Source organism: Carassius auratus, chromosome 8 (genome assembly GCF_003368295.1).
Source record: "Carassius auratus strain Wakin chromosome 8, ASM336829v1, whole genome shotgun sequence".
Classification (NCBI taxonomy): Eukaryota; Metazoa; Chordata; class Actinopteri; order Cypriniformes; family Cyprinidae; genus Carassius; species Carassius auratus.
Window position 1 is genome coordinate 30,138,760 of NC_039250.1, and position 25,982 is coordinate 30,164,741.

At 39.6% G+C, this 25,982-nt stretch overlaps 1 protein-coding gene across 6 annotated transcripts in view; it reads right to left on the reverse strand.

The window, feature by feature from the left end:
• The window catches only part of bsna (bassoon presynaptic cytomatrix protein a), a 126,042-nt gene extending 120,011 nt beyond the window's left edge, over positions 1-6,031 (reverse strand). For 3 of the 6 annotated variants that reach the window (XM_026270699.1, XM_026270700.1, XM_026270698.1), the window contains exon 1: positions 5,442-6,031. In XM_026270699.1, coding sequence (XP_026126484.1) covers positions 5,442-5,596 — 155 coding nt within the window. In that variant the 5' untranslated portion in view covers positions 5,597-6,031. The remainder of the gene's footprint in view (positions 1-5,441) is intronic. The other 3 variants (XM_026270703.1, XM_026270702.1, XM_026270701.1) reach the window with 1 other exon arrangement.
• Between the last annotated feature and the right edge of the window lie 19,951 nt (positions 6,032-25,982).

Below are 25,982 nucleotides of genomic sequence, written 5' to 3' on the forward strand. Positions count from 1 at the left end.
CAGGTTATTTTATCCAGTACTCATAGTACAGTAAGCTATACATCAAGCAATGTTGAAAGTAAACTAAGAGCCCGGTCTAATGAAAATGCATACAAATAGCAAAAAATAAATAAAATAAATAAAAGTATTTTGTGTGATATTTACATGCAGACTTTGGTGTGCATTTATTGCACAGTTTTTGTATGCATATGATATGCATCTATCCAACACCCCTAATCCCCATTGTGTCTCATATGTATTGTGTACGTACTTTCATGATATTGAGTTATAACTATATATATTTCAAGGTATTAAGAGCATTTTACACCAGTGGATTTCAGTTGCAGGTCCTAAAGAGTTTTACTTCATCTATTTTGTCACTTTCTAAAGGTGTCCCTCAGGGGTCTGTTCTGGGACCTATTTTATTTTCCTTGTATTTAATTAATTTATGCGAAAACATTCCAAATGCAAAGTTCCATCTGTATGCAAACTTAAGCTAGAAAATTTGGTTTTACTAAAGAAATATATCTTTATTTTATTTTAAAGCATGGAAATATTTTGTATCTGCTACCTTCTTACCACTTTTGGATTATGGTGATCTGCTTTATGAATGCCCAGGGATATTAGCTAAAATCCTGTAAATGTATCCTGTATTTCATAGTGTTTTACATTTTATTACTGGTTGTAGTTATCAAACACATCATTGTACTTCATATGAAAAGGCTAAGTTGCCATTGTTGTATACCTGAAGAAGTTTTAATTGGTATGGTTTTATTTATAATTATATTTGTCGTCTAACTCAATCTTATTTGTGTCTGAGTTTTTCTTAATCAAAGTTATGCTACAAACTACATTCAAATGATCTGTTACATTTTAAAGTGACCGTGATCCATCATTACATGAATTTAAGCTACTTTTAACAAGCTGTATGTCTTATCCTTTGGTGAATTGTTGTTGTGATCTTTGATTTATGTTTTGTGTTATGATGTTAACTTATACACTATGCTATTTGTTGCTTCTTTCATGGCCAGGTCACTCTTGTAAAAGAGTAAATCTCAATTAAGAGTTTTTAACCTGGTTAAATAAAGAAATGAGTCACCGTTTTGCACATTTTGTGTCTTAGTTCATGAATTTTAGATCATCAGTTCATAAGGAGAAAGCCCTATTAAATGAACTGAGTATGCCCGATAAGAGAGGCATACAAAATTTGCAGAGCGGTGGGTCCCCAGGATTGGAAATCACTGTTTTACACTTTACGTGCAGTTGTGCTGCTTGCCAAGCTCGTTCATGAGAATCATGCTGATTTATCATGCATGACTGCTAGAGGAGACTGCCACGAAAGACAAAAAGAGTCTATGAGGTCTGTTGAGAAAGTATCCAGCCATGAAAAATTAAAAACAAAAAAAGATATTTATTGATACAAGATACAAAAGGACGCCTCAATCACCTTCAAAGTAGGAACCTTGGGACCTCACACGGTTCTGCCAACGTCTTCATTGTACTGCATCTCTCAACTCGTTTTTTCATATTATATGACTGGATAATTTCTGGATAGCCTCAGCATGTCATTTACCAATCAGAGATGCCTTTATTCACTACCGATCAAACAATATTTTCTAATTAATGTTATTTTAATACAACAGGGACTATGCTTTGTCCTGTGACTTTAATTTAGTCCATCTATGCTCCGATTAACAGAATAACGGAGAGTAACAAATATAAAATCACAATAAAAACCAACTGCTTAAATACATTTCATTTAACACAGCATACAATATGACCGAAGCTATTATAGCATTAGCATTAGATTCTCAAAGGTGCAGAAAGGGAGCTATGGTTTTGAGCATGGTGGGATCCAGAAATGGCAGAAAACTTGTGTTGGTTGCGTTAAAAACGAAATCAGCATTTTTAGTCTCCATACCACCAGGCAATGGTGGGCAGAGTTAGTGTAATAAGCCTCTGCCAACAAAGTGGGCCATTTGGACTTAGTGTGAATAGACACAATAATATTTACACAGTAAATGCCTCAGATGCAGGATGTTTTCACTCGCTAACACAAGCAGACCACAATGTTTGTTCCCATGGAAACTGATTGCATTTTAGCACTCCAAACTGATTCCCATGTGTCTCGAAAAGCATCTATACACAGCGTGTACCATGCAAAAGCCTTTTAAACACAGGCTCATACACACTCTTAAATATTATACGTTGCACTAAAAGCATCAGACACTGTTTATATATGAATTACAGTGTTACCGCATGACATTCTGATGAGCCTATCACTAGCTAACCTGGGAATGGGAATTGTGAATTTCTTCACTACTTATTCAGGAAAAATTATTCTGTTTTACAGATCAAAAATTTTAATTAAATGAAGTTGAGTAGTGTTCGAGTTACACTAGCACTACACTTCTCTGCCGTATTTGTGTAAGAAAAGTCAAGTTACTTAATAAGTTCTGTTTTGTTTTATTCCATTGCAAGCATTGCCAGAATCTCAATTATTTTCAGGGTTGATTAGATATTAAAATCCCCTCCAAACCTTTATGAATGTCTGTCTAACATTTTGAATTGTATTGTCATTCCCACCCCAATATTTCCACCATTTGTCCACTTAAGTAAAAAAAAAAAAAAAAAAAAAAAAAAAAAAACAGAGCGAATTTGGATACTGAGTGTGCTGGAAGGAAAACTTTATGCTTGCTGTTTATTAATAAAGGTGCGTTTCCATTACAGATTTGTGCAAAACTTTTGCAATATTTCATAAATGTTGACTAAAAACTATTTCAAAATGGCAGCTGGTGTAATCACAAGCATTGACTTCAGTGGGTTGATTAGCTCCAGTGGTCACTTCAGATGTGTGCGATGTAAATAAGGGGTTATCCAAACATTATTGGCAAGAAAAGCCCCTAATACTTGACAGCGACCACGTATCCTGGAGGTTATAGTATATTAATTATTTCCCCGCAATCATTTTTGAAGATTTTTTACAAACATTTCATGGCCCCTAGAATATTTTGATGAATATCTGAACATGCAATCAAAATAAAGAAGAAAGAAAACGATTCTAGCTTTAAGCAATGAATAATGAATTCAAGTAATGAATAATGGATTCATTCATCACACTAATTCTTATAAATAGTTTTCAAAAAAAAAAAACATTTTGAGGAAAAAGAAAAAATCGCATAATTTATCAAATACTACATCTGGATCATATTCAGTAGGCTTCCATCAGCACTCTCTAAGCTTGCACAGTCCTTTACCGCTTCCTGGGTCGACATTTCACTCAGTTACATTAGGCAGTTTTCTTTACATGCTGTATATTGTTGATAATTACATTATTTTTCCTATGCATATGCTCTCTCGTTTCCGCGTTTTCCTCATCTGTGTTTTTAATTGAGTTATTCTAAATTATTTTTGGTGATCTATAGTAGCATATGAAAGCGAAACTGTGTAAAATTGTGCAAAACTGTGAAAACACAGAAAAATAAAAATAAAATCCATTGCAGTTTTACAATATATTCCTTTTTCGGATTGCCTGAAAAAAAAAAAAAAAACTAATGCGAGCGTAAAATAATGTTTGCGATACATACAAGTTTCTTGATAAATTGACGTTTCCATTAGCCGTGTTTTTAATTTGTAATGTCAGTTTGCACAATTTGAAGTGCAATGGAAATGCAGCTAATGTGGATGTGCTTGCAGTCCTTATCTGGTAAGCTCCAAGAGTAACAAAATTATCTTTATTGAAATCTGTCATGGAAACTAGCTTGTAAAAAAATGGTAATTAAATAATTTATTAACAAACCATTGAGGAACTTACATCTGTGCAATTCAGCTGTGGACGCCATCTTTTGGTGAGACAGTAATAAATTGGCCACAACCCACACACTAAATTCTTGGCATTATCTAGTGTTCAACGGTTGTATACTCAGCATTGCAGTGCATTATGGGACCGAATAAGTGTGCTCACTCAGTAGAGTTAGCTTTGGTTTGGACACCGCTACAAAATGTCTGTCCCTTCAAATAGCCTAGTGGACAAGCAAATTTGACACAACCAATGTAGTCTTCATTGGATCTCCACCAAATTTGGCTCGGATCATCATCAGACAATTTTGGCTATAATACATCTGAAATGTTTTTTGAAAATTTGATGGCAAGACAACAGCAAGGATCTGAGCCTGCATCCCTGCAACCCATTCATGCGTTGGCACTCAACTTCATATGTGCAATTGTCAATACCATATTCATTTGGTGACAGCATTGCTTGATTATTACATTATAAAACTAGCTTATTAAAATGGAATTAATGTGCCTAAAGTAATGATTTATAATTTTTGTAAACAGTTTACAAAAGATTACACTACAGTTTCTTATAAATGAAAGCGTTTGAACTAGTTTCATGGGCCATCTTTGAAGCCGAATGGCGACTAAACTGGAGCGAGCAGAATGAATGAAGCAGGCGCGGTGTTTGAGCGTGTTTTTAATGTGATCGTTCGAGTGCAAATGAAAATCAACACTCCTCCACGTCATCCTCGACAGAATAAAAACACAGATGTGCTGTGGTAGTGAATGACGGGATCTGAAAACACAAATATCCCATCCTATTCTTAGCATCTTACGCCAGAGATCAGATATAGCCTCGGATGTAAATATGAGTCACTCCTCTTTCGAGCTGCTGATGAAGGGATGAATGAGCTGCTGTGCGTGTATTGCAGTGCTATCAATTCTTCATGTAAAAGCACTTACAGTTGTAGCTACTCCTTCATCATACCAACAGCCATTTACAGAAAGCAGCGATATTCGCTGACCGTGAAATCAGAATGAGTGTTTTTAGAGAAATCGACTCATGCACAGATACACTTCAGCAGCAAACAGTAACGAAAAGAATCTTGAAAAATGAATCATGTGTTTCAAAACGATGATATGGCTGCGTAATTCGTCGCTATATATTCAGCAGACTTCTATTGCATGCCAATTGTCATAAGGAGCGATTGCTGATAAATTAACGAACAACCACCATCAAATATGACACTCTGTTTGTAATATTTGGTGGATAAAATATTCAAGCGCGTGGCAGTAAATGCATGTGGGAACAATTCTCATTCACTACAATTCTCTCTCTCTCTCTCTCCCTCTCTCTCTCTCTCTCAGCATCCTTTTGGTTTCTCAGTTTGTCATCTTGAGGCTCAGGTGTGTCGATCTCTCTGATCTGACGACGTCAGCGCATCAGAAACCCCGTCTTTAATTCCCCTCCCAGTGAACGGCACACTTATGTTCGTGAACCGAGATCGTAGCCTAGAAACAAGCATCACAGCATCACAAAGCGATCCGTTCCGCTTACAATCAATCACGAGGCTTCTCGCTGTCAAACCGTAGATCTTATTCGAGGAGGGGGAGAAATGCAAAAGAGATAGCCCCATAGCGATTGTTGTCAAATAATCTGATAGGAACGCGAGCCTTGGTCTTACCTATTCACCCCCGCCCTGTGTTCCGGGGATGCTCCAGCGCCGGCCGCTGCGCCATTTACGGGCTTCAGGAGCTGTCCAGAGTTCGGCGGTGCTGAAACCGTCATCCCCACCATAGTGGCCCCTTCACCGCCCTCCAGGCTCGCCTCGTTACCCATGGCTGGATCTAGCGAACAAGCCGATTATGTTTTATAATTGCAATAAGCTCAGTGAACGCAATTATATAAAGATGCGCTCAGCGCCGATCTTCCTCCGCCATCATCACTCTCTCTCTCTCCTGCGCATTCAGTGCGCTCAAGCTCGGGTGGGAGGGGACACAGATTCAGCAACTACATACACGCCTCTAATGTATCTAAGCCATATATTTATTTATATACGCTCAACATTTAGGCTACTTCCAGATCTCGCTTGTGGTGACATGAGATAAATACCATAAAGAGAGATTCGCGCTCTCATTGTGTTACAGAGTCACATGGGTCGTGTTCTGTTTGAAAACTAGAGCAGAAAATCTCACTTCTCCTATTAAGCTATTACCGCTGGCAATCCACCCAGAAACCTTTTAGTCTTCCTTCTGCAGCTCAGTTTACTGCGGTCTTATGAACTCTTGAGGAGATACAGTAATGGCTCACAGGAGGATTTTTTTTTTTTTTTTTTTTTCAGTATAAAGCATCAGCTTACAAACTCTTAACGTCAGTTTCCATGTGAAGAGTGAGAACCGACTAAATCCCAGGATGCTTGCAGCACCATGATGGTGTTGACTAGCACAGCACTTTATGTCTAGCCGAGCGCAATATCTCATTTTGTACACCATGCATATCACAAACACACTTTAGAGTGTAAGTGCAGCACATAGAAAGACTGCAGATTAGATATTACATAATATAATACAATATAAAAGTTGGGAGTTGAAACAATTGCTCTGCAATGGCCTCATAGATTGTCAGTGTTCATACTTAATTGGCTACTAGAGGACATCCAATTCAAACATAGATGTAAATGAATAAATTCAATTAAAACGTAAATTGAAATTGTATACATTTTATACATCAGGAAAGCATTGAACAGGTTTGTTAGTAAGAGACTTAGCTCAGGGATATTATTGACTGATTTCAATGTCTTATGGAATGTCTGTCATGTTTTGCACAAGGTCTTGACTGATTATGTTCTTATCTCACTCAGGTAACTCTTGTTTAAAGGAGTGCTTTATAATTAAGCTCTGGTTAACTTAAGTTTTTCTTCTTGTGTGTATAACTATGTACATCTAAGCATCATGCTACAGCGACAGTCTTGTTGGCACCATGCTTTGCCCAAGATATCATTCTTTGGTTTTGCTTGCTCTTCATTTGAGGTCTTTATCTTGTATCATGTCTTTTTGAATTTGGGGGAAAATATGACCTGGGTGTTATTTTGTGAGTTAAATCCAATCAGTGGCAGCTCATCAGCCACAGCCTACACAAGATTTTGAGGTGGAAAATACAGTAGAATGACAATTTCAAAGTTAATTCATTTTACGTCTCAGAATCAGGGCCGCATTAACCACTGGGCTAAGCAGGGCTGAAGCCCTGGGGCCCAAGCAAGGAGGGGAGCCCGTGATTGGCTGTGGAGTAGATTGACTGGAGCACAATATTGTTCCTGATATATTATTTTGCATTCAACAGCAGAATGAAACTCATACAGGTTTAGAACATCAACAGAATTTTTGTTTTTTGGGTGAACTTTTCCTTTAAAGCAGCCTAAAATATAGCTGTTGTCAATAATGTAAATCAAATATCAGAAAGAAAATCACTTACAGTCCTTGAGTGAATCACTTTTGTAAAATAATTAAGAATGAATGTATATTGAATTTATACAGTGAAAACTATTCAGTCTAGTTGTATATTTTCTTTATAAAATATAATATTTATTATTCAGTGCTTTAAGTTTTTCAAGTAGGCTGATATTTTTATGATTTTTGTTCTGTTGTAGCCAAATTTTTGACTTTTTACTTGTCTTAAAATTAGATTAGATTAGATTTAGCTTTATTGTCATTGCACATGTAAGGTACAGGGCAACAAAATGCAGTTAGCATCTAACCAGAAGTGCAATAAGCAGTAACTACATAATATACAAGGTCTACAATATGTTACAAATTTACAATAAATATAGAGATAAGGCATTATTATGGACACAATTTACAGATTTTAAATACTATCAGCATGATATACAGATAAATGTACTATGAACATACCATTCAGAAGGATTATGTAAAAGTGTATGTACACTATAGGCAGAAACTATGAACAAATGAACATCGTTAACACTAGTGCAATGGACAGTAAAGTGCATAGAAAACATTTCTGTGTGCAAATGGATTACTCAGTATTCTGGATGAACAGACAGTAGTGCAAGTAATAACAAGTTTACTGGTTTTGCTTGTTGGTAAATAAATAAACAGTTAAACAGTCCGTGGTCTGGGTGAGAGGAGTCCCTGAGAATGCTGCGAGCTTTTCGTAGACAGCGTTTTCTCTGGATGTCCTCAAGAGCAGGAAGTGGTGTCCCTGTGATGCGTTGGGCAGTTTTCACCACCCTCTGCAGTCCCTTGTGGTCAGCAACTGAGCAGTTCCCATACCAGACTGTGATGCAACTGGTCAGGATGCTCTTGATCGCACACCAGGATGTTCACCAGGATGGCTGAAGACAGCTTGTTCTTCTTCAGTGTCCTGAGGAAGAGTAGGTGCTGGTGAGCTTTCTTGACCAGGCTGGAGGTGTTTGTAGTCCAGGACAGGTCCTCCGAGATTGTGGTTCCCAGGAACTTGTGTAATGACTGGGTGAAAGGAGTGGCAGGAAGCCATGACGTCTATGGGGCTTCGACCAGTGGAGATCGGTCTTGGCCTTAGTGTGCTCCCTTCATCTGGAGCAGAGTCTCACGGGCACTGGTCCAGGTGCGGTGGGACCTCTGGACAAACGCGTGAGCGGAGGGGACCGCGACTTCAGGCTCCAGACTAGGAAAAACAGGTGGCTGGTAACCTAAGCTACACTGAAACAGAGAGAGGCACGTGGCTGACACTGGTAACGAGTTGTGAGCGTACTCCACCTTAGAGAGTTGTTGGCTCCAGGAAGAAGGATTCTTGGAGACTAAACATCGCAACGTTCTCTCTAAATCCTGGTTGGCTCGCTCAGATTGCCCGTTACTCTGAGGGTGATAACCCGAAGACAGACTAACCGTTGCTAACAATTTGCAAAATTCTTTCCAAAATTTGGATATAAATTGGGATCCCCTGTCAGAAACCATGTCTACTGAGAGGCCATGTAACCGAAAGACATGATCAATGACAGTGACCGCTGTCTCCTTGGCTGTAGGTAATTTGGGCAAGGGAATGAAATGTGCCACCTTAGAGAACCAGTCCACCAGTTATGCCATTTGAGGGTGGGAGGGCGGTAACAAAATCTAGAGCGATATGTGACCATGGTCTCGAAGGGACAGACAGCGGTTGAAGAAGCCCATCTGGAGGTCGGTTAGATGACTTAGCACTGGCGCAAACTGAGCAAGCCAAAACAAAATCGTGAACGTCGCGAGCCATAAGTGGCCACCAGAATCATTGCTTAACTAAACACTTGGTTTGCTTATCCCTGGATGACAAGGAACATTAGAGCAGTGACCCCCACTGAATAACCTTGGACCGTAACTCTTCTGGCACAAATAAACGATTCGGTGGACATCCGGGCGGAGGCATTACCCCTTCTAAGGCTGTCTTGACATTCCATTCGACCTCCCAGACAAGTGCTGAGACGACTATTTTCTCAGGTAAAATACACTTGGGAGTCATCGGGCATTCGGAAGGATCAAAAAGACGGGACAAAGAATCAGGTTTAACATTTTTGAAACACGGGGGGTACGATAGAGCAAAATCAAAGCGGTCGAAAAAAAGTGCCCACCGAGCCTGCCTGGAATTGAGTTTTTTGGCAGTTCTGATATATTCTAAATTCTTATGATCAGTCCAAACAATGAAAGGTAACCCTGACCCTTCCAACCAGTGACGCCCAGTGAGACTAGTTGGCTGAAATTACGAATAAAACGTCGATAAAAATTGGTGAACCCCAGAAACTGCTGTAGGGCCTTACGGGAATCTGGAGTTAGCTAATCTATCACAGCCTTAACCTTGTCAGGATCCATACATATTCCCTCGGACGAGACGAAATACCCTAGGAAGGTAACAGACTGTGCATGGAATACGCATTTCTCCGCCTTGACAAAAAGACCATTCTCAAGTAACCTCTGGAGCACTTGTCTGACGTGTTGCACATGTTCCTGGAGAGATGAAGAAAAAAATCAGTATGTCATCCAGGTAAACATATATAAACTGATCTACCATGCAGTGTTAATTTTGACACGACATTTTAATTTAGTTTTAGTCTTAGTCTTTTGACTATAATTCTTTTTAGTTTTAGTCAAGTTTTAGTCATCTGATTTGTTTTAATTTTAGTCTTATTTTAGTCGACTAAAATTGCTTGGTATTTTAGTCGACTAAAATTGCTTGGTATTTTAGTCGACTAAAATTGCTTGGTATTTTAGTCGACTAAAATAAGACTAAAATCAATAACAGATTTACTAGACAATATTTTACAGCTGGTATAGGAAACAAACTTTACCAAAATATATAAAACACAAATTCAACTTTATTTCAACACAACTGTGTCTTTATTTCGATTGAAAAGCTTTTATGCAGCAACAAACACTGTCATGATAATGTAAACAATAACTAGCTGCCAATTGACCATCAATAAAAGAAAAATAAAGTTAGGTCCAGGACCTTAAAGTTTACAGCTGAGCTGAACAATAAGTGCATACATTTAAAGTAAATATTTAATAAGTTGGCAGCTAGGTGGATAAAAAAAGTAACAAGATTTTATAAGGTATTCATTTGTCTAGCAATATTGTATGTTTTAAATACTACAATATTGCTAGATTAGTATGTATAATGATAGGATGTGAACATTCATGTTTCACATGACTAATATAGAAATATTTGTGATATTGTCAACAAGTAGAACATTATAAAATATACTAAACATTAGTATTAATCAAATGTATTTATCATAATATTACGTATTAGTATTGTGCTCTCATCTAATTTGAAGAAGGGGCTATTTTACAGTACTTTCAGTTCGTAATATTTAATGCTACAACATCTACGCACTGCACTATTCCAATTTTGCTTAGCTCAATAAACAAAAGAACATCGTTGTGAAATTATATTTGAGAAAATGTCCGGGTGGCTCGTCTGTAAATGTCTTTTCAAATTGGTTGTGTTCTTGCCACGAATGAGCGCTCTGCGTGCTTTACACTTTGTTTTGTTTTGTTCGTCGTCAAACGTGAAGTGAGCTGTGGACATTTTGTCGCTCTTTTAGACAGTATGGACTTTAAGCAACAGCTGCGAATGGAACGGCTACAGCGACCGGAAGTTTGCCGTCACACCGCTGTAGCCAAGAACGTAAAAGTCACTAAGCAACGGTAAAACAGAACAGCGCAACGCAGCATTAATTCATTTATTGAGATCCAAAAAAATATATAATTTAAAAAAGCAAGATAAGGATTGCTTTTGGCGTTAAATGACAATCTTTTGTCAGATGAGGAGTTTTTAATATTGTATGATGTAAATAAGTCTAAAAACATAACATTTATTTACCTAACTTCTCACGTTGTAGCGACTCTGGCAAATCAGCTGTTCTCCCGTAGTAGACCGTTAAATTAGAACGTCACAAAGTAGCAGTTAAATTCGCGCAGGCGCAATACAACGCCAGAATGGCGTTGCCGTTCCACCAGAGGCTGTTGCTTAAAGTCCCTATCACCTCTTCGAATGCCGACTTCCCGGGAGCTCATAAAAACTGAAAACCTTCGCTTCACGTCTCAATAAGTCAGGCTCTGATTGGTTCTCTTCTCTCATGCAGTCTGTTCTGTTTTGCCGGTTCTTTTGCTCATTCCTCGCATCTCTCCCGTCTGCTGATTTGATTTTCGTCACAGTCTATTTTCGTCTCGTCCTTTATTCGTTGACGATAATGTCAATCAATTTAGTCATAGTTTTAGTCTCCATCAGTGCCTTCTATTTTAGTTTTCGTTTCGTTTTCGTCAGCAAAAATATATTCGTGACGAAAATAATGACGAAAATATTTAGTCAACGAAATTAACACTGCTACCATGTCTCTCAACACATCATTAACGAGTGCTTTAAAAACCCCTGGCGAGTTGGAGAGCCCGAACGGCATCACCAAATATTCAAAGTGCCCTCTGGGGGTGTTAAGGTGGTTTTCCACTCATCCCCTTTCCTGATGCGGACCAAATGATAAGCATTACGTAAATCCAGTTTTGTGAATATGGATGCTCCCTGTAACCTCTCGAAAGCTGAAGACATCAACGTCAAAGGATAGGTATTCTTTAACGTGATGTTGTTCAGTTCTAGGTAGTCAATACAAGGTCACAGAGAACCATCCTTCTTACCCACAAAAAAGAATCCCGCCCGTGCTGGAGAAGAGGAAGGCCGGATGAACCTCGATGCCAAGGAATCAGAAATGTATTTCTCCATGGCCTCCCTCTCCAGAATAGAAAGAGAGTAAAGCTTGCCCTTAGGCGGAGACTTACCTGGAACTAAGTCTATAGCACAGTCATAGTGATGATGCGGAGGAAGAGAAGCATCTTGAGACTTACTGAACACCTCCTTCAGGTCCAAGTACTCTGCGGGCATGTTTGATAACACCATGGTCTCCACCTGAAAGAAAGAAACAAGCACAACAGGACAAGCAGAAACCAGACAAGACTCATGACAACTTTCACTCCACAAAGTGACTGTGTTGGAACCCCAATCCACTCGTGGATTGTATTTGACCAACCAGGGGTGACCTAAAACAATGGGAGCAACAGGGGAGTCCATGAGGTAAAAGGATATGGTTTTGGTGTGGTTTCCTGAGGTGAGCAGAGTTATGGGTTCAGTGTTGTAAGTGACGTTTGGCAGTTCCTGGCCATTAAGTGCGGTGACATGGATAGGACGAGACACGGGAAGGACAGGAAGGTTCAGGTGACGTGCAAGGACAGTGTCAATGAAATTACCTTCAGCTCCAGAATCCAGAAGGGCGTGACAGTTGTGAGTATGGTTCTCCCACCGCAGTTTCACCAGAAGGAGAGTCGATGATGTGGTTGAGGACTTCCCGGCGGAGATCCCACCCGATAGTGGCCTCAAACTTACTACCGGGCCGGCTCTTTTACCGGGCATGAATGGAGGGAATGACCTGAGCCACCGCAATATAGACACAGTCCCTGGGACCTCCGCCTCTCTCCTTCCGGGATAGTTGAGCTCTACCCACTTGCATGGGTTTGTGATTGTAGACGGGACCGACCATGTTCTCTCGACTCGAGTGAAGGTGCATGTTGTAATGCAAAGTTCATGGAACACTTGTTTAGGTAAGTTTTGCAAAAGTCAGGCTCACCAGAGTAACTCTCTGGCACCAGAAGTCGCGGCTCTGGCCGGAAGTGGTCATGGGAGACCTCCCAGGGGGGCGGGCGGTGCAGGTGTTGTGAGTGTCACAGTGGGAGAGGTGAGCTGATGGATCTGCTGGGTGAGCTCGGACACCTGTGTCACCAGCACTTGTTTACAATGCTTTCCTGCTGCTGATCCATGTGGTTGATGCTGTGGTGGATGAAGTCAGAGAGTTAAGTGGTGCTCGCTGCTTCCATGGTGGGTCAGAGCGTTCTGTAACGACTGGGTGAAAGGAGTGGCAGGAAGCAAGTGCGAGTAATGAATATTTAATTATATGAATGACACAGTACATAAAGATGGACACACAGATGGTACTTGGCCGGGGATACACAGTCCAGGAAGATGCAGGTGAGTGAAGGATCCGAAGGGCGTTGATGAGTTGGCAGCAGGAGAGGGTGACACAGGAACTGCAGGGAAGCGAGCCGAGAGGTAAGTGACAATCTGATGGTGATATGCGATGAGTGGACGGGGTTCTGGGGAGACCCGGACATCCAAAACGCAGAAACACACAAGAGAGCGAAACATCAGACAAGTAACAGGAAACAACGTTCTGACAAACACAAGACGCCCACAAGAAACAATCAGTGCTGACACATAACACACAGACTTCACCCACATAGTGAAAAACCCAGAGATCACGGTTTACCAACTGTGACAACTTGAAGCTGGAGAAACGTTCAACAACCATACCGTTAATGTGGATGGGGTCATGTGTTTTTCCTTTCTTCTTCGTGAAGTCCACAATGAGCTCCTTAGTCTTATTGGTGTTATGGAACATGTTATTGTCAGCGCACCATGTGGCCAGGGGCTGTACCTCTTCTCTGTAGCCAGTCTCATCATTGTCTCTGATGAGGTCCATCACTGTGGTGTCATCTGCAAACTTAATGATGGAGTTGGATCAATATCCATGCACAGGCTTGCAGTCGTGGGTGTAAAGGGAGTAAAGGAATGGGCTCAGCACACAGCCCTGTGGTACGCCGGTGTGGAGTCTGATGGTGGTGGAGCAGGTGTGGGCTGACCTAAATGCTGATTTCTGTTGGTCAGAAAGTCCATAATCCGGTTGCAGAGGGAGGTGTTAATGTCCAGGTCTCCAAGTTTTGTGGTCAGCTTGGAGAGAACGACGGTGTTAAATGCTGAGCTGAAGTCAACAAACAACATAATAACGTACGTGTTGTTATGGTCCAGGTGTGTGAGTGCAGAGTGCAGCACTGTGCATACTGCATCCTCTGTGCTCCTATTTCTGTGGTAGGCAAACTGATGTGGGTCCAGAGTGTGTGGGAGGCAGGCCTTGAGGTGTGCTAGGACCAGATGCTCAAAGCACTTCATAATGATGGGTGTGAATGCTACGGGGTGATAGTCATTCAGGCACATTGGGGAGGAGTGTTTCGGTACTGGCACAATGGATGTGGACTTAAAACATGTTGGCACAGTTGCTTGGGTGAGGGACAGGTTGAAAATGTCTGTGAAGACCCCTGCAAGCTGCTCTGCAGATGCCCTAAGCACACGTCCAGGAGTGCCATCCGGGCCAGCAGCCTTGCGCCATTGCGCTGATCCGGCTCAATGCAGTGCGGGCAACAATTCATTATTTTTTTTAATGTTATTTTGTGTTTTGGGGAGAGAATTAAGTTCCTCCTTTTTACCACTCTGCATCCGAGTCCTATCTATCCAGTACCCAGACAGAACCACTGTTGTACTTTCTTGTGAACATGTCGAATGTTGATGTAAAAAGATGAGTCTGAGGAGGAGGCGGCAAAATCCATGGTAACACACACAAAAGAAATGTGGTTCTTCAGCAGTTCTTTGGGGTGAATGAGGTACTAAATAGCAGCAGTGCCATGAAAAAAAAAACTTTATTTAGAGGTATACTTGATGTAAATGAATAAGGTTTGTTAGGATAGGACAATATTTGGCTGAGATACAACTATTTGAAAATATGGAATCTGAGGGTGTGCAAAAAAAATAAATAAAAAAAGCCTTAAAAGCAAGAAAATAGCCTTTAAACATGTCCAAATTAAATTCTTAACAGCATATTAATGATCAAAAATTATGTTTTTATATATTTGCAGTAGGAAATTTACAAAATATCTTCATGGAAAATGATCTTTACTTAATATCCTAATGATTTTTGGCATAAAAGAAAAATCAATAATTTTGACCAATTCAATGTATTGTTGTCTATTGCTACAAACTGTGCTGTGCTACTGATGGCTGCTTTTGTGCTCCAGGGTCACATATAGTCTTGCTGTACATGTGCAATCAAATTTTCTATTTTTCCTCTTCTATTTAAAACCCCACCATCCACCATTGCATCCCGTTACCGTTTAGCATCACACAGAGAGCGAGTGCAATACTTGAAACCCAAAGTTAATAAAAAGCCATACACACACAAGATTCTAAATAAAACATATGAAAAAAAATACAATTTGTAAATGTGCATTGGCTAAAAAGAAGATACTTACAATGGTAAGATATGAATCACTGACATTTCTAGGTCAGCTTTGCTCACAGAATTAGGTCACAGTTAAGGAAGAATGCTTTCCTCTTTCTAACACCACAGTCTACTCTAGCCATCCAGCATCCATTGCAGATACAAAAGGTGGTTACTTACAGTTTTCATTTATTTTAATGTTTTTATGTCAAACTCAACTTTAACATTTAAAATACTCAATTTGAAAATTCAATTATCAGTTTCACAAGAATTCCAGTTTGGGAACCCCTGGTGTGGTGTGATGTAATGTTTAATGTATGTAACATGGATTTGTAAAAATGTACTTTGATTTGACAATAGCATCTTATCACCTTCACATTTCCTCAGTGATAGCATAGATATTTTATTCTATTTAATTCTGTATTTTAATTATTACTGTTTGGGAATGATTTACTGTTTTACATACTGTTGTCAGGATGTAATCAATGGTTTTAAAATAATCTTTCCATTGATGTGTGGTTTGTTAGGATTAGACAATATTTGGCTGAGATAGAACTATTTGAAAATCTGAGGGAGCAAAAAAATCTAAATATTGAGAAAATCGCCTTTAAAGTTGTTCAAATTAAGTTTTTAGTCATACATATTGATAATCGAAAATGAAGCTTTGATCATTTTGAAAATATCTTCATGGAACGTGATCTTTACTTAATGTCCTAATTATTTTTTTGCATGAAAGAAACATTTATATCAACAGAGATATATATTCTAACCAACCACTAACCCTAAACTCAAATGTTGGTAACCCTCTTATTTTTTTATTACCTAATTGGTTTGATAATGTACTAAACAAAATTATAAACGGAGCACTTTTGTTTTTGCCCCCATTTTTCATGAGCTGAACTCTTTTTCTATGTACACATAAAATTTCTCTCAAATATTGTTCACAAATCTGTCTAAATCTGTATTAGTGAACACTACTCCTTTGCAGAGATAATCCATCCACCTCACAGATGTGGCATTTCAAGATGCTGATCATTTAAAAGAAATATCTTATTTTCCATGCAAAAGATGGGATTGAATTTGTTGGCAAAATTAAAGAGATAAGGACACCAATGTTCTTCATTTGTTTCAATATATTTTGTCAAAACTTTTAGTTATCTAGATATGTCAGCTGTTACTGTCAGACAGTCTATTAAGAGCTTATCTGTCTAAACTAGCTTTGTAGAGTAACCACCCTGGAAAACTGGGTTTGTTTTGGCTAAAACAGCCACCTTGGTAGAAAACTAAATGTTGACAAAACACAATTGAATATAAAATGCAAGACATTTAACTGATGTAGCCAAGACAATATATAATCTATGATTTTACCCCAGAATTCAACAATAATGACATGAAATGGCAAGTGCAAATTCACATTTCAGTTGTCAAATTCTATTTCCTGTGGCATTCAGCAATCTGCAAAAAAAAAAAAAAACCCTGAGCCAGCTCAGACATCTTGTTTTAGTTTGTATAGGCAATCACACAATCGCTCTAATAAATGTAAAAGTCATTCTTATGTGAAAATTATTTTTTTGCTTGGGTAATCACGGGCTTGCGTAAAGCAGTGCAGGATGGCTATGCACCTGATGGGACCAATCGTGTCCTGTGTGAGCGAAGCAACATCAACCATGTTTCTCCTCCACATGCAAGTAGGGCATGTTACTCAATATCGGGCCTCATGACCGAATACAGGGCTCATGAAGCAAATCTTGGCTGTTTTGTGTGCTTCTGTTCCATGGAATAAGTGGAATAAAAATTCAAGGTGCTAAAGTAGAACTTCTGAGCAAAAGACATGTTGTTCAAATGAGCTGCTGTCAACAAACTGCTTTACACGTTTAATGTTACACCGACAGAAAAGAGATGCAGGAGAGGATGCAGAGGGCCGTCATGAATGAGGTGTTATGTAAGGCAGCTCTGCTTCTGTTTCCTGGTTTGTGAGTGCATCACTCAGCTGAGCCAATGAGAGTGCACAAACACAGATCACACACACCCACAGCAGATGTGCTCCAGGACACATGCTGGATGCACAGAGCAAAGCATACAGACAGTCTGTCAATGCGGTTTAGCTGGGAAGTCTGTCCGGACCGTGAGCTCTGGCTCTGGTGGCAGCTCAGGTGTAGCTGTCCAGTGGACAAACTACATAAAACACAAAAAGAAGAGGAGGAAAATAGAAAAAATGGACATCTTTACCCAGCGGTCTGCCATGTTATTGCTAATGAGTCCTTAACAGGTATGTGACAAACAAATCCTCAGCGCAACAAAGACCCTTCAAATGCAATCAAACTAGCCTTCTAGACAGAGAAAACTGCAACAGAATCAAAAACATGACAGAAAATCCTGGTTAATATGCTGTGTAGTTTATTTGGAGCATAGAGGTATTGTGTAAATCAAGGAGGTCCAGACAGATCTGAAAGAACCTTTGTCCTCCTCATTTTGGTTTATGATCTCTGTGCTTTGATAAAGATAGAACTTGAGTCACTAACTGCCATCATAAAGTTTTATTGATTAAGTGTTTTGGCTGTTGGAATTTTTTTTTTTTTACATTTTTCTGATACAAATAGAGCTGGTTACACAATCGCATGGAAGCGTTACAGGAGTATTTCGGCTTTAATCTGATGTTTGTGACCCAGTGGCCTAGTAAACCTTGTTTGTTCCACAGTAACTGAACTTGTGATACACTGATGTAGAGGGAATTCACACAGGCAGAGAAGAGGTAACCTAAAAAACACTGAAGATTCAAAAGTTATGACACTTTGATTTGCCTTTACAAATAAAAATAAAATGTCAAATTCAGCTTGATTTTCTCAGTTGTATTTCCTGTGTGATGGAGAGAGTTTAAACGGCACTGGTGAAATGCACATTATGAATAATTCATCTTCACAAAGTACATAGGGATAAGGGGTCCAGACAGGGCCGGCTCTAGGTTATTTGGTGTCCAAGGCGAGAGAGCCCTGTGAGAGAGCCCCCCAACCGGGAAAACAACTCCTCAGTTATTCCATAGTTATTCAATTTTTATTTTAAATGTTCACAAAACAACTGTTTAAAAGCACCAACCTGAAGGATACAGTAGAAAACAATAGAGAAGCAGCTTTCATTTAATTAACTTTTTTTTTATTCTGCAATTTTGCGTCCCGTCCAGCAGATGGCGACACAGGCGGCCCTGGGTCCAGTAATTATTTTAACATACCAGCTAATCTGCAAGCTAGCCAATCACATGATATATTTACACTGTGGTGTTTTTGCTCCTTGAGGAAAGATGTTGTGCAATTAAAAAAAAAAAAAAAAAAACTTTTGCAATCAAGAAGTAGAACAGCACAGATATGCTTGGATACTGTTGTTTGCTGTTGTTGGACCTTGCCTGTTTTTAACCACGAACGGATCTACAACTTCATTGTCACACCTATACATTAAAACTGCAAACTCAATGAATGTATCGAACCAGGTACAGCTTAGATGGCAAACTCAAAAAGATGTTCCCTTTCACAGGTTCACTTCGATGCTGCACCCCTCCGATTTTTTCTTCTCTGGACTAATTCTTGTTCCACTGACCACTATGAAAGTGGTCTGTTGCTGAGGGTGGTGCACTGCTGGAAACTGGATTTTTTTTATTGCACAGGCTGAGGCCCAGAGTATGATTTAAGTGCCGATCTCTTGAGCTACTCTAGAGGCTATCTAGTTAGCCTCTTCAGTGGTGTCATCCAGGCTAGTACTGCTCACATAGCATAGCTATCTGAGGATAGCGGTGCTTCTACTTTGGTAGGATGCTCCCCTTGATTTATTCGGGCTCCCCCATTTCTGCTAAGTTCTGTGAGAGGCCCATAGCATGGCCACTTTCTAAGAAAAGGCTTGGTGTATGTATGTCGCTTACTCGGTGCTCCCCCACCGGCTGGACAGGCATTTGCTTTGAAATGGCATGGTTGGATTTTGTTCCCCAATGTGCCCCCTAGTAAGAGAACGTCTTGGGTTACGCATGTGACCATGGTTCCCTGAGAGAGAACAAAATGCTGCACCCCCTTGCCATGCCTTCGGTTTGCCTGTTTACCTCACCTTCAGACAGTTAAGTGGAACCATGGTTACATGCAAAAACGGAGATGTTTTCTGGATCCATTTAGAGGTGGACTTGCTGGTGTGTTTGGGATCATAGTCCTGCTGTATAACTGCACAACCCAAGTGCACTTGATCTTGAGGTCACAAACTGACAGCCAGACATTCTCCTTCAGGATTTTCTGATAGACTGCAGAATTCATGCTTTTATCAATTATGGCAAGTTGGGGGATTTCAAGATGGCGGCTGTGTGTAGTTGAGCGGTAGTGTCTCTTTGCTGAGTTTCCTACTATTACAGCCCAAAAAATAAAATTTTAGCACACACATCTTGTGTTTGCCATTATGAGTAGGGATGCACCGAAATTTCGGCCACCGAAAATTTTCGGCCGAAAATGGCCTTTTCGGTTTTCGGCCGATAGACTTTTATCACCGAAACAACACGGCCGAAATGTTGTGATGACGCAAACAGAAACCGCGACCTGCACGTGCACCTGCATAGCAAAGACCACGAGCTCCACGCGACATTCACTTAACACCAGTGAGAACATTCTCTCTCTTCGTATTCCTTTATTCGCAGCACTAAAACGTCTCCTAACAAAGAGATTAAGACGGACCACGAAGTGAAAACAAAGAAAAGTACAGTCTTAAGGCGGGCGTACACAGTGCGATTTTTGCTGTCGTACGAGTTCGCATGCGATTTTTTTCAATCGTGTGGAAATCGCGTATTCTCGTATGGTCGCGGCTCGTATCATTTGCGATGAATTACGAGCCGAGCAGAGTGGCTTACGAGCACTTCCCGACCTCCCGATCATTTTTAAACATGTCTAAAAAGTTTGTGAGCAATCGGTTTGAATTCGTGCCATTTGTGCTGTTGAACGAGCCGATTTGTTGATTTATCTGAAGTTGACCAATCACGAACTAGGAAAACAACCGAAGATGAAAGACGAAGACGGCAGCTGAAGTCTGTCAGGAACAGCGAGCTCTGTATGATGTTTCTAGCAACGTTTTCCAATGCCTTTCCTCTCTCGCTCACACACGCATATGTAGTTTACAGGGACTCTCCATACGTAACGGTATTCTATACTGTATATCCCCATACACTACCTCTATCCATCACGAAAAATGCATGTTTAAAATTTCTATTAAACACCGTATAGTATTTTTTAAAGCCATTTGGTTTACGAGGGCACAGAAATTGTCCTCATAAACCACGTTTACATTTTAATACCCATTTCAGATATTTATAAACCATATACAAGAACACACACACAGGGTAACCAAACGTCCCGGTTTCCTATTGCTGAAAAATAACCTGTAGCCTACGTGTAGGAAACAGTCACGGCTCGTATCAATATTTTATATGCAGTTATGAGAGAGGGAGAGCAGTTATATTAGGCGCGTTCCACTTAAGCAGCGCTGCACAGAATGATCACCTGTATGACATTAAAGTACCACGAGAGCGATTCGAATGCATTGGATATGTGTGCTCTCTTATCACTCTCGCATACTTTAATGTCAGTGATCCTTCTGTGCGTGCAGCGCTGCTTCAAGTCGAACGCGTCTATCAACTTTGTGCGATTGTTTCTGGAATTCGCAGGTTGTAAAATCGTGTCGTATATCATATCGTCCGTACGATTTTCAGATAAACTCACTCGTGCCGTGTACGTGGACATACGATCTTCCGACCATCCGAATTCGCACCGTGTACGCCCGCCTTTATAGAGTCTGTTAGCACACGTCTCACTGAGATCTTTTCGGATCCTCTGCACTTCATCGCGAATGTGCTTGATCCGCGTTATAAAGACCATTACTTGGATGCGGAAATAAGGCAGCGCGCACGAGAAATGATCCAGGCCGCGCTGGATGCGGAGAACCCGCGTGGAGACGGAGAAGCGGCAAGTGCAGGAGACAGATCAGAGCGCAGAAAAAAAGACTGGTCTCTGCACCAGATGAGTGGCATGCACCATCGTTGTCTGATATGTTCAGTGGAATTCTGCAAGAAAGTGCCTCAAATAATAATAATACGTTGGCTATTTTGATCTTAGGCTACTATATATAATATATATACACACAAACACACACACACAAACATATATACATACATAATATCAGATTGTAGCCATATTTATGCTAGATTTTCTGCTAGATTTCTGCTTTAATTTGATAAAAATGTTTATTTATGCCCTGGCCCTATTTAAATACACTCTCTCAAATATTTCTCAAATGTCAGGCAGATGACAAGCTCAACTGCTCAACAGCTAGATGGTTATCTGTCTGAAGTCCCCATCCCCAGAAGTGATAACAGTCTTGCCAACTGGAGAAGTAATGCACTTTCTAGTCCTACATAGAAAAATTTCAAATGCACTTCACCTAAATGCACTTTGTTTTTATGAGAGAACTGTTCATTTTAAAACCTTTCTGCAGGCCAGTAGGCCTGTACATTATTATTAAATATACACATGAGTGGGATAAATTTTTAGTTTGAATTTTATTTTATACTGTGCATTGTTGCAATGTGCTTAATAAATATTTGCATCATTTGTGATTATGTATTTTTATGTTTTTTAAAAAAAAATAAGTTATGTAATTGTAATTATCTTTGAAACTTTAATATTAATTTATGCAATTGCAATGTCTTAATTTTAGTAAAGTTAGTACACTGTCATAGCAATAAATGCAATGGTACTAATAATTGGCATAATTTCTTTCGGTGTTTCGGTTTCGGTTTTCGGCCTTGGTTTTCTCTTTTTCGGTTTTCGGTTTCGGCCAAGAATTTTAATTTCGGTGCATCCCTAATTATGAGCATAAATAACTACTTTCTGAGGCAAACAGAAAGCATGCCACGTAAGAAAACGGCTATTGCCAACAGCTCTGACGAGGCCCGTGAGCACACCGACATTGCTAATGCTAATACGAGCTCGCCCACGTCTCCACTGTCTGACGCGGTTGCGGAGATTACAGCCAATATATCTAAACTCATTGATGAAAAAACTGATCCGATATCGCAAGTTGTTACAACTCCATTGTTCTGAACTAGACAAGCATAATAAGCCGATCACTGAAGTGGAAATGAGGATATCTGCTATGGAAGACGTGGTAACCCCGACCAAGGCTAAGCTACAGTCCCTTGAGGAACTCGTACATGCCATGGGCGAATGGGCTGAAGAACTTGAAAACAGAGGAAGGAGGACGTGGAGGGTGAAAAGCCTAAAATCCTTAGGTGCGGAATACAGGCAAATTTAGACTGCCCTCCTAAAGGTGAACATCCGTGGCTCGGTGAAGGTGTTTCATGAGCTGTCGAGGCGTTCCTAAGTTCTCTGGGCAGAACCTGATTTTACCAAGTGAGACATGTTCCTGGAACAACATTATGATTAACCAATCAGATTTGAAGAACCAGTTTATAGATTTTGTGAAGTTTACGCTTAAAATCAGTGTTTGGTGCTTGTACATCAGTGTCATTCATCTATCATTTCCTCTGATTTTAGGGATTTCTCATGGTTAAGGTTAGGTTTAGGTGTAGGGATATGGTTAAGAATATATTTTTGGAGTAAAATGTTGTTCCAGGGTCAACAAAATATGTTGACCTAGGAACACATCGAACTTGGCAAAATCAGGACGTGCGTTTTCTGGATGCTGAGCCTGTTGGTAATACTTGATTGCCCAATGTACACTGTAGGATTTTAGAAAAGTATACACTGGTGCAAGTTTAAATATTGAACATTTAACTGAGACATTGAAATGTGTGCTTGTTGTATTGTTTAACAAGTTGTGCGTTCATTAATGGTGGCACGGGAGGTAAAATGTGTAACTTAATTAGTGTTTATTTTTTTCAGATCTTTTTCTCATTCACTTCAAGGAGCAGAGGCGTAGTCATCTTAAATAAGAGAGGTATGCCATTCCAATTAGTAGAAGTTATCAAGGACACAAGAGGGCGCTATTTAATTGTGAAGGGGGTATTATACGGGGAGGAAATCGTTTTTATGAACATTTATTCTCCCCCAAGTCAACCAGGCGATTTTCTGACTTCAGCGTTTGACAAATTAGCAGTGGGGAGTTAAGACACTGTATATTGGGGGCTATTTTAATTGTCATTTATGCCCAATTACAGATAAATTCCCAACAGGTAAATCATTATTTTCAACTCAGGCTAAACTGTTAAGGCTCTCCGTGGAGACTTTGACTATGTAGATATTTGGAGGGTCTGCCCGCCTGCAGAACAGGGGTGTACTTTTTTTCTCTAGGGTCCACAGCTGCTATACTAGGATAGATTATTTATTTTCTCCAAAAAATATGTTGCAGCATATAATGTCTTGCCATATACTATATCTGACCATGCATCGGTTTTTGCCGAATACTCCTTTGGGAACCAAAATACTAAATCTAATAGTTCGAGATTTCACCCATTAATTTTGTATGATCATAATTTTATATTATATTTTACAGAGGAGTTTAACTCTTTCATGTCCAGTAACTCTAGCCTGGTAACACCAGACTCTGCTACTTAACTTTGCTTCGTAGACAGGAGCGAAATGAAATTGAGCGGAAGTAGGAAGTCTGACGTAGTCAGGCTACAGTAACTCTGCCTCAACCGAAGATCCATCTTTACTATGAGAAACAGCCAAAGTGTTTTCTAGAGGCCTTATTATATCATACACACCAAGTAAAAGACACAGATAAGCCAAACAAAAAGAGATTTTAGAATCGAAGCTTAAGGATCCTGAGAGATTATACATGAAAAGAACAACCCCTCATAAGATGAAGGAAATTTCAGCACTTGGATCTGCCTTAGATTCTCTTTTAACAAAAAAAGCAGAAGTGAAAATCCATTTTGTTAAACAGAAAATATACGAGCATGGGGATAAAGTGGGGAAATATTTAGCATTCTTAACAACTAAAAATAGACTCTCTCAGTTTATCCTGTCCATTGTGGATAGTGGCGGTAAACGTTTTCTAGACAGCTTATCTATTAATAATACATGTAAAGAATGGTTTGAGAATGTATATGTCAGAATTAGAAGGGGATATTACACAATCCACAGAGCTTTTCTTCTCCACGCTCTACCTACCCAGTTTATCAGAGGATCAGACCTCTTCCCTTAATGCTCCTATCTCTAACAATGAAGTTCTAGAAGCCATGAAGAGTTTGCAGTCTGGGAAAGACTTATGAAGAGTTTAGAGATTTATTAGTTGACACCCTTACTAAATATGCTCAATGCCTCATCTGGAAAAGTCCATTTACCATGGTCCATGAGAGGCAAATAGATTCATAATTTTGAAAAAAGGTAAGCAAGTGGAGGACTGTTGGTATATTTCATTGCTTAATGTAGATCTGAAGATTCTTTCTAAAATATTAGCAACATGGTTAGAATGCGTTGTCCCCGCTCTAATAAAGGATGTCCAAACAGGCTTTATAGTAGGACACAACTCTGTCCATCTTGTGACTTCTCTAGATGCTGAGAAGCACTACTTATTTCATACGTTCCATACATTTGGTCTTGGTGAGCACTTAAGTGTGTCTAGTTATTGTATAATGAACCTCTTAGAGCCGTGCTGACTAATGGAAGCCTCGTTCGAGGTTGGGAGGGGGACGAGGCAAGGCCCTCTATCTCCTTTTATTTGCTTTGATAATTGAACCATTGGCAGAAGCTATAAGAACAAATAATGAAACAATCAATATAATATTGCCCTATATGCCGATGATATTTTGATATTCATGGTGAATCCTGATCCCTTTACCCCAGCTCTTTTAGACAAAAATGAAAAATTCAGCACTTTTTCAAAGTTATAACATTAATTATGATAAGTCAGTGGCAATGCCTATAGGGGTCTTAAAACAAATATCCCGAACATTACCATCCTTCCTATTTAGATGGGGCCCTGAGGGTTTAATATATTTGGGCAATAATGTTACCCCCCTCCTTTAAACTGATGTATAAAGTAAACTTTCTTCCACATCTTGAACATATTCGGCTGGACTTAGAAAGGTGGAGTGTTATTTCTGTTTCTTGGTTGGGATGGATCTCCTCCTAAAGATGAATATTCTTCCAAGATTACTTTACCCCATTCAAACGATTCCAATACATTTTACACATGGAACTATTAAGAAATTGATTGGTTGGTTTAGTTCCTTTATATGGGCTAAAAACTTTCAACTTTTCAGCTCAATCTTCATTGGGAGGTCTTGACCTTCCAGATATACGGAGATATCAGCTAAGTGTTCACTTGCGTTACATTTCTGACTGGGTACATAGAGGGTCCAGAACAGTGTGGTTTGATACTGATATTCCTTTAGTAAATTAGCTTTTTAACGGATATTGAAAAGGACATGTGATTTGCGGAGGCACAAGTAATGTAAATGTAAAACAGAGAAAGGAGATCTTATTCACAGTTTCTGGTCTTGTAAGGAGATTCAGAAGTGTTGTGTTAAGGTTGAACCCAATTTAAATGTGTGGCACATTGGATCAAAATTATGTGAAATATAGTGTTTGTATGATTATGCCATTCTCCATTTTATTTCTTAAATTG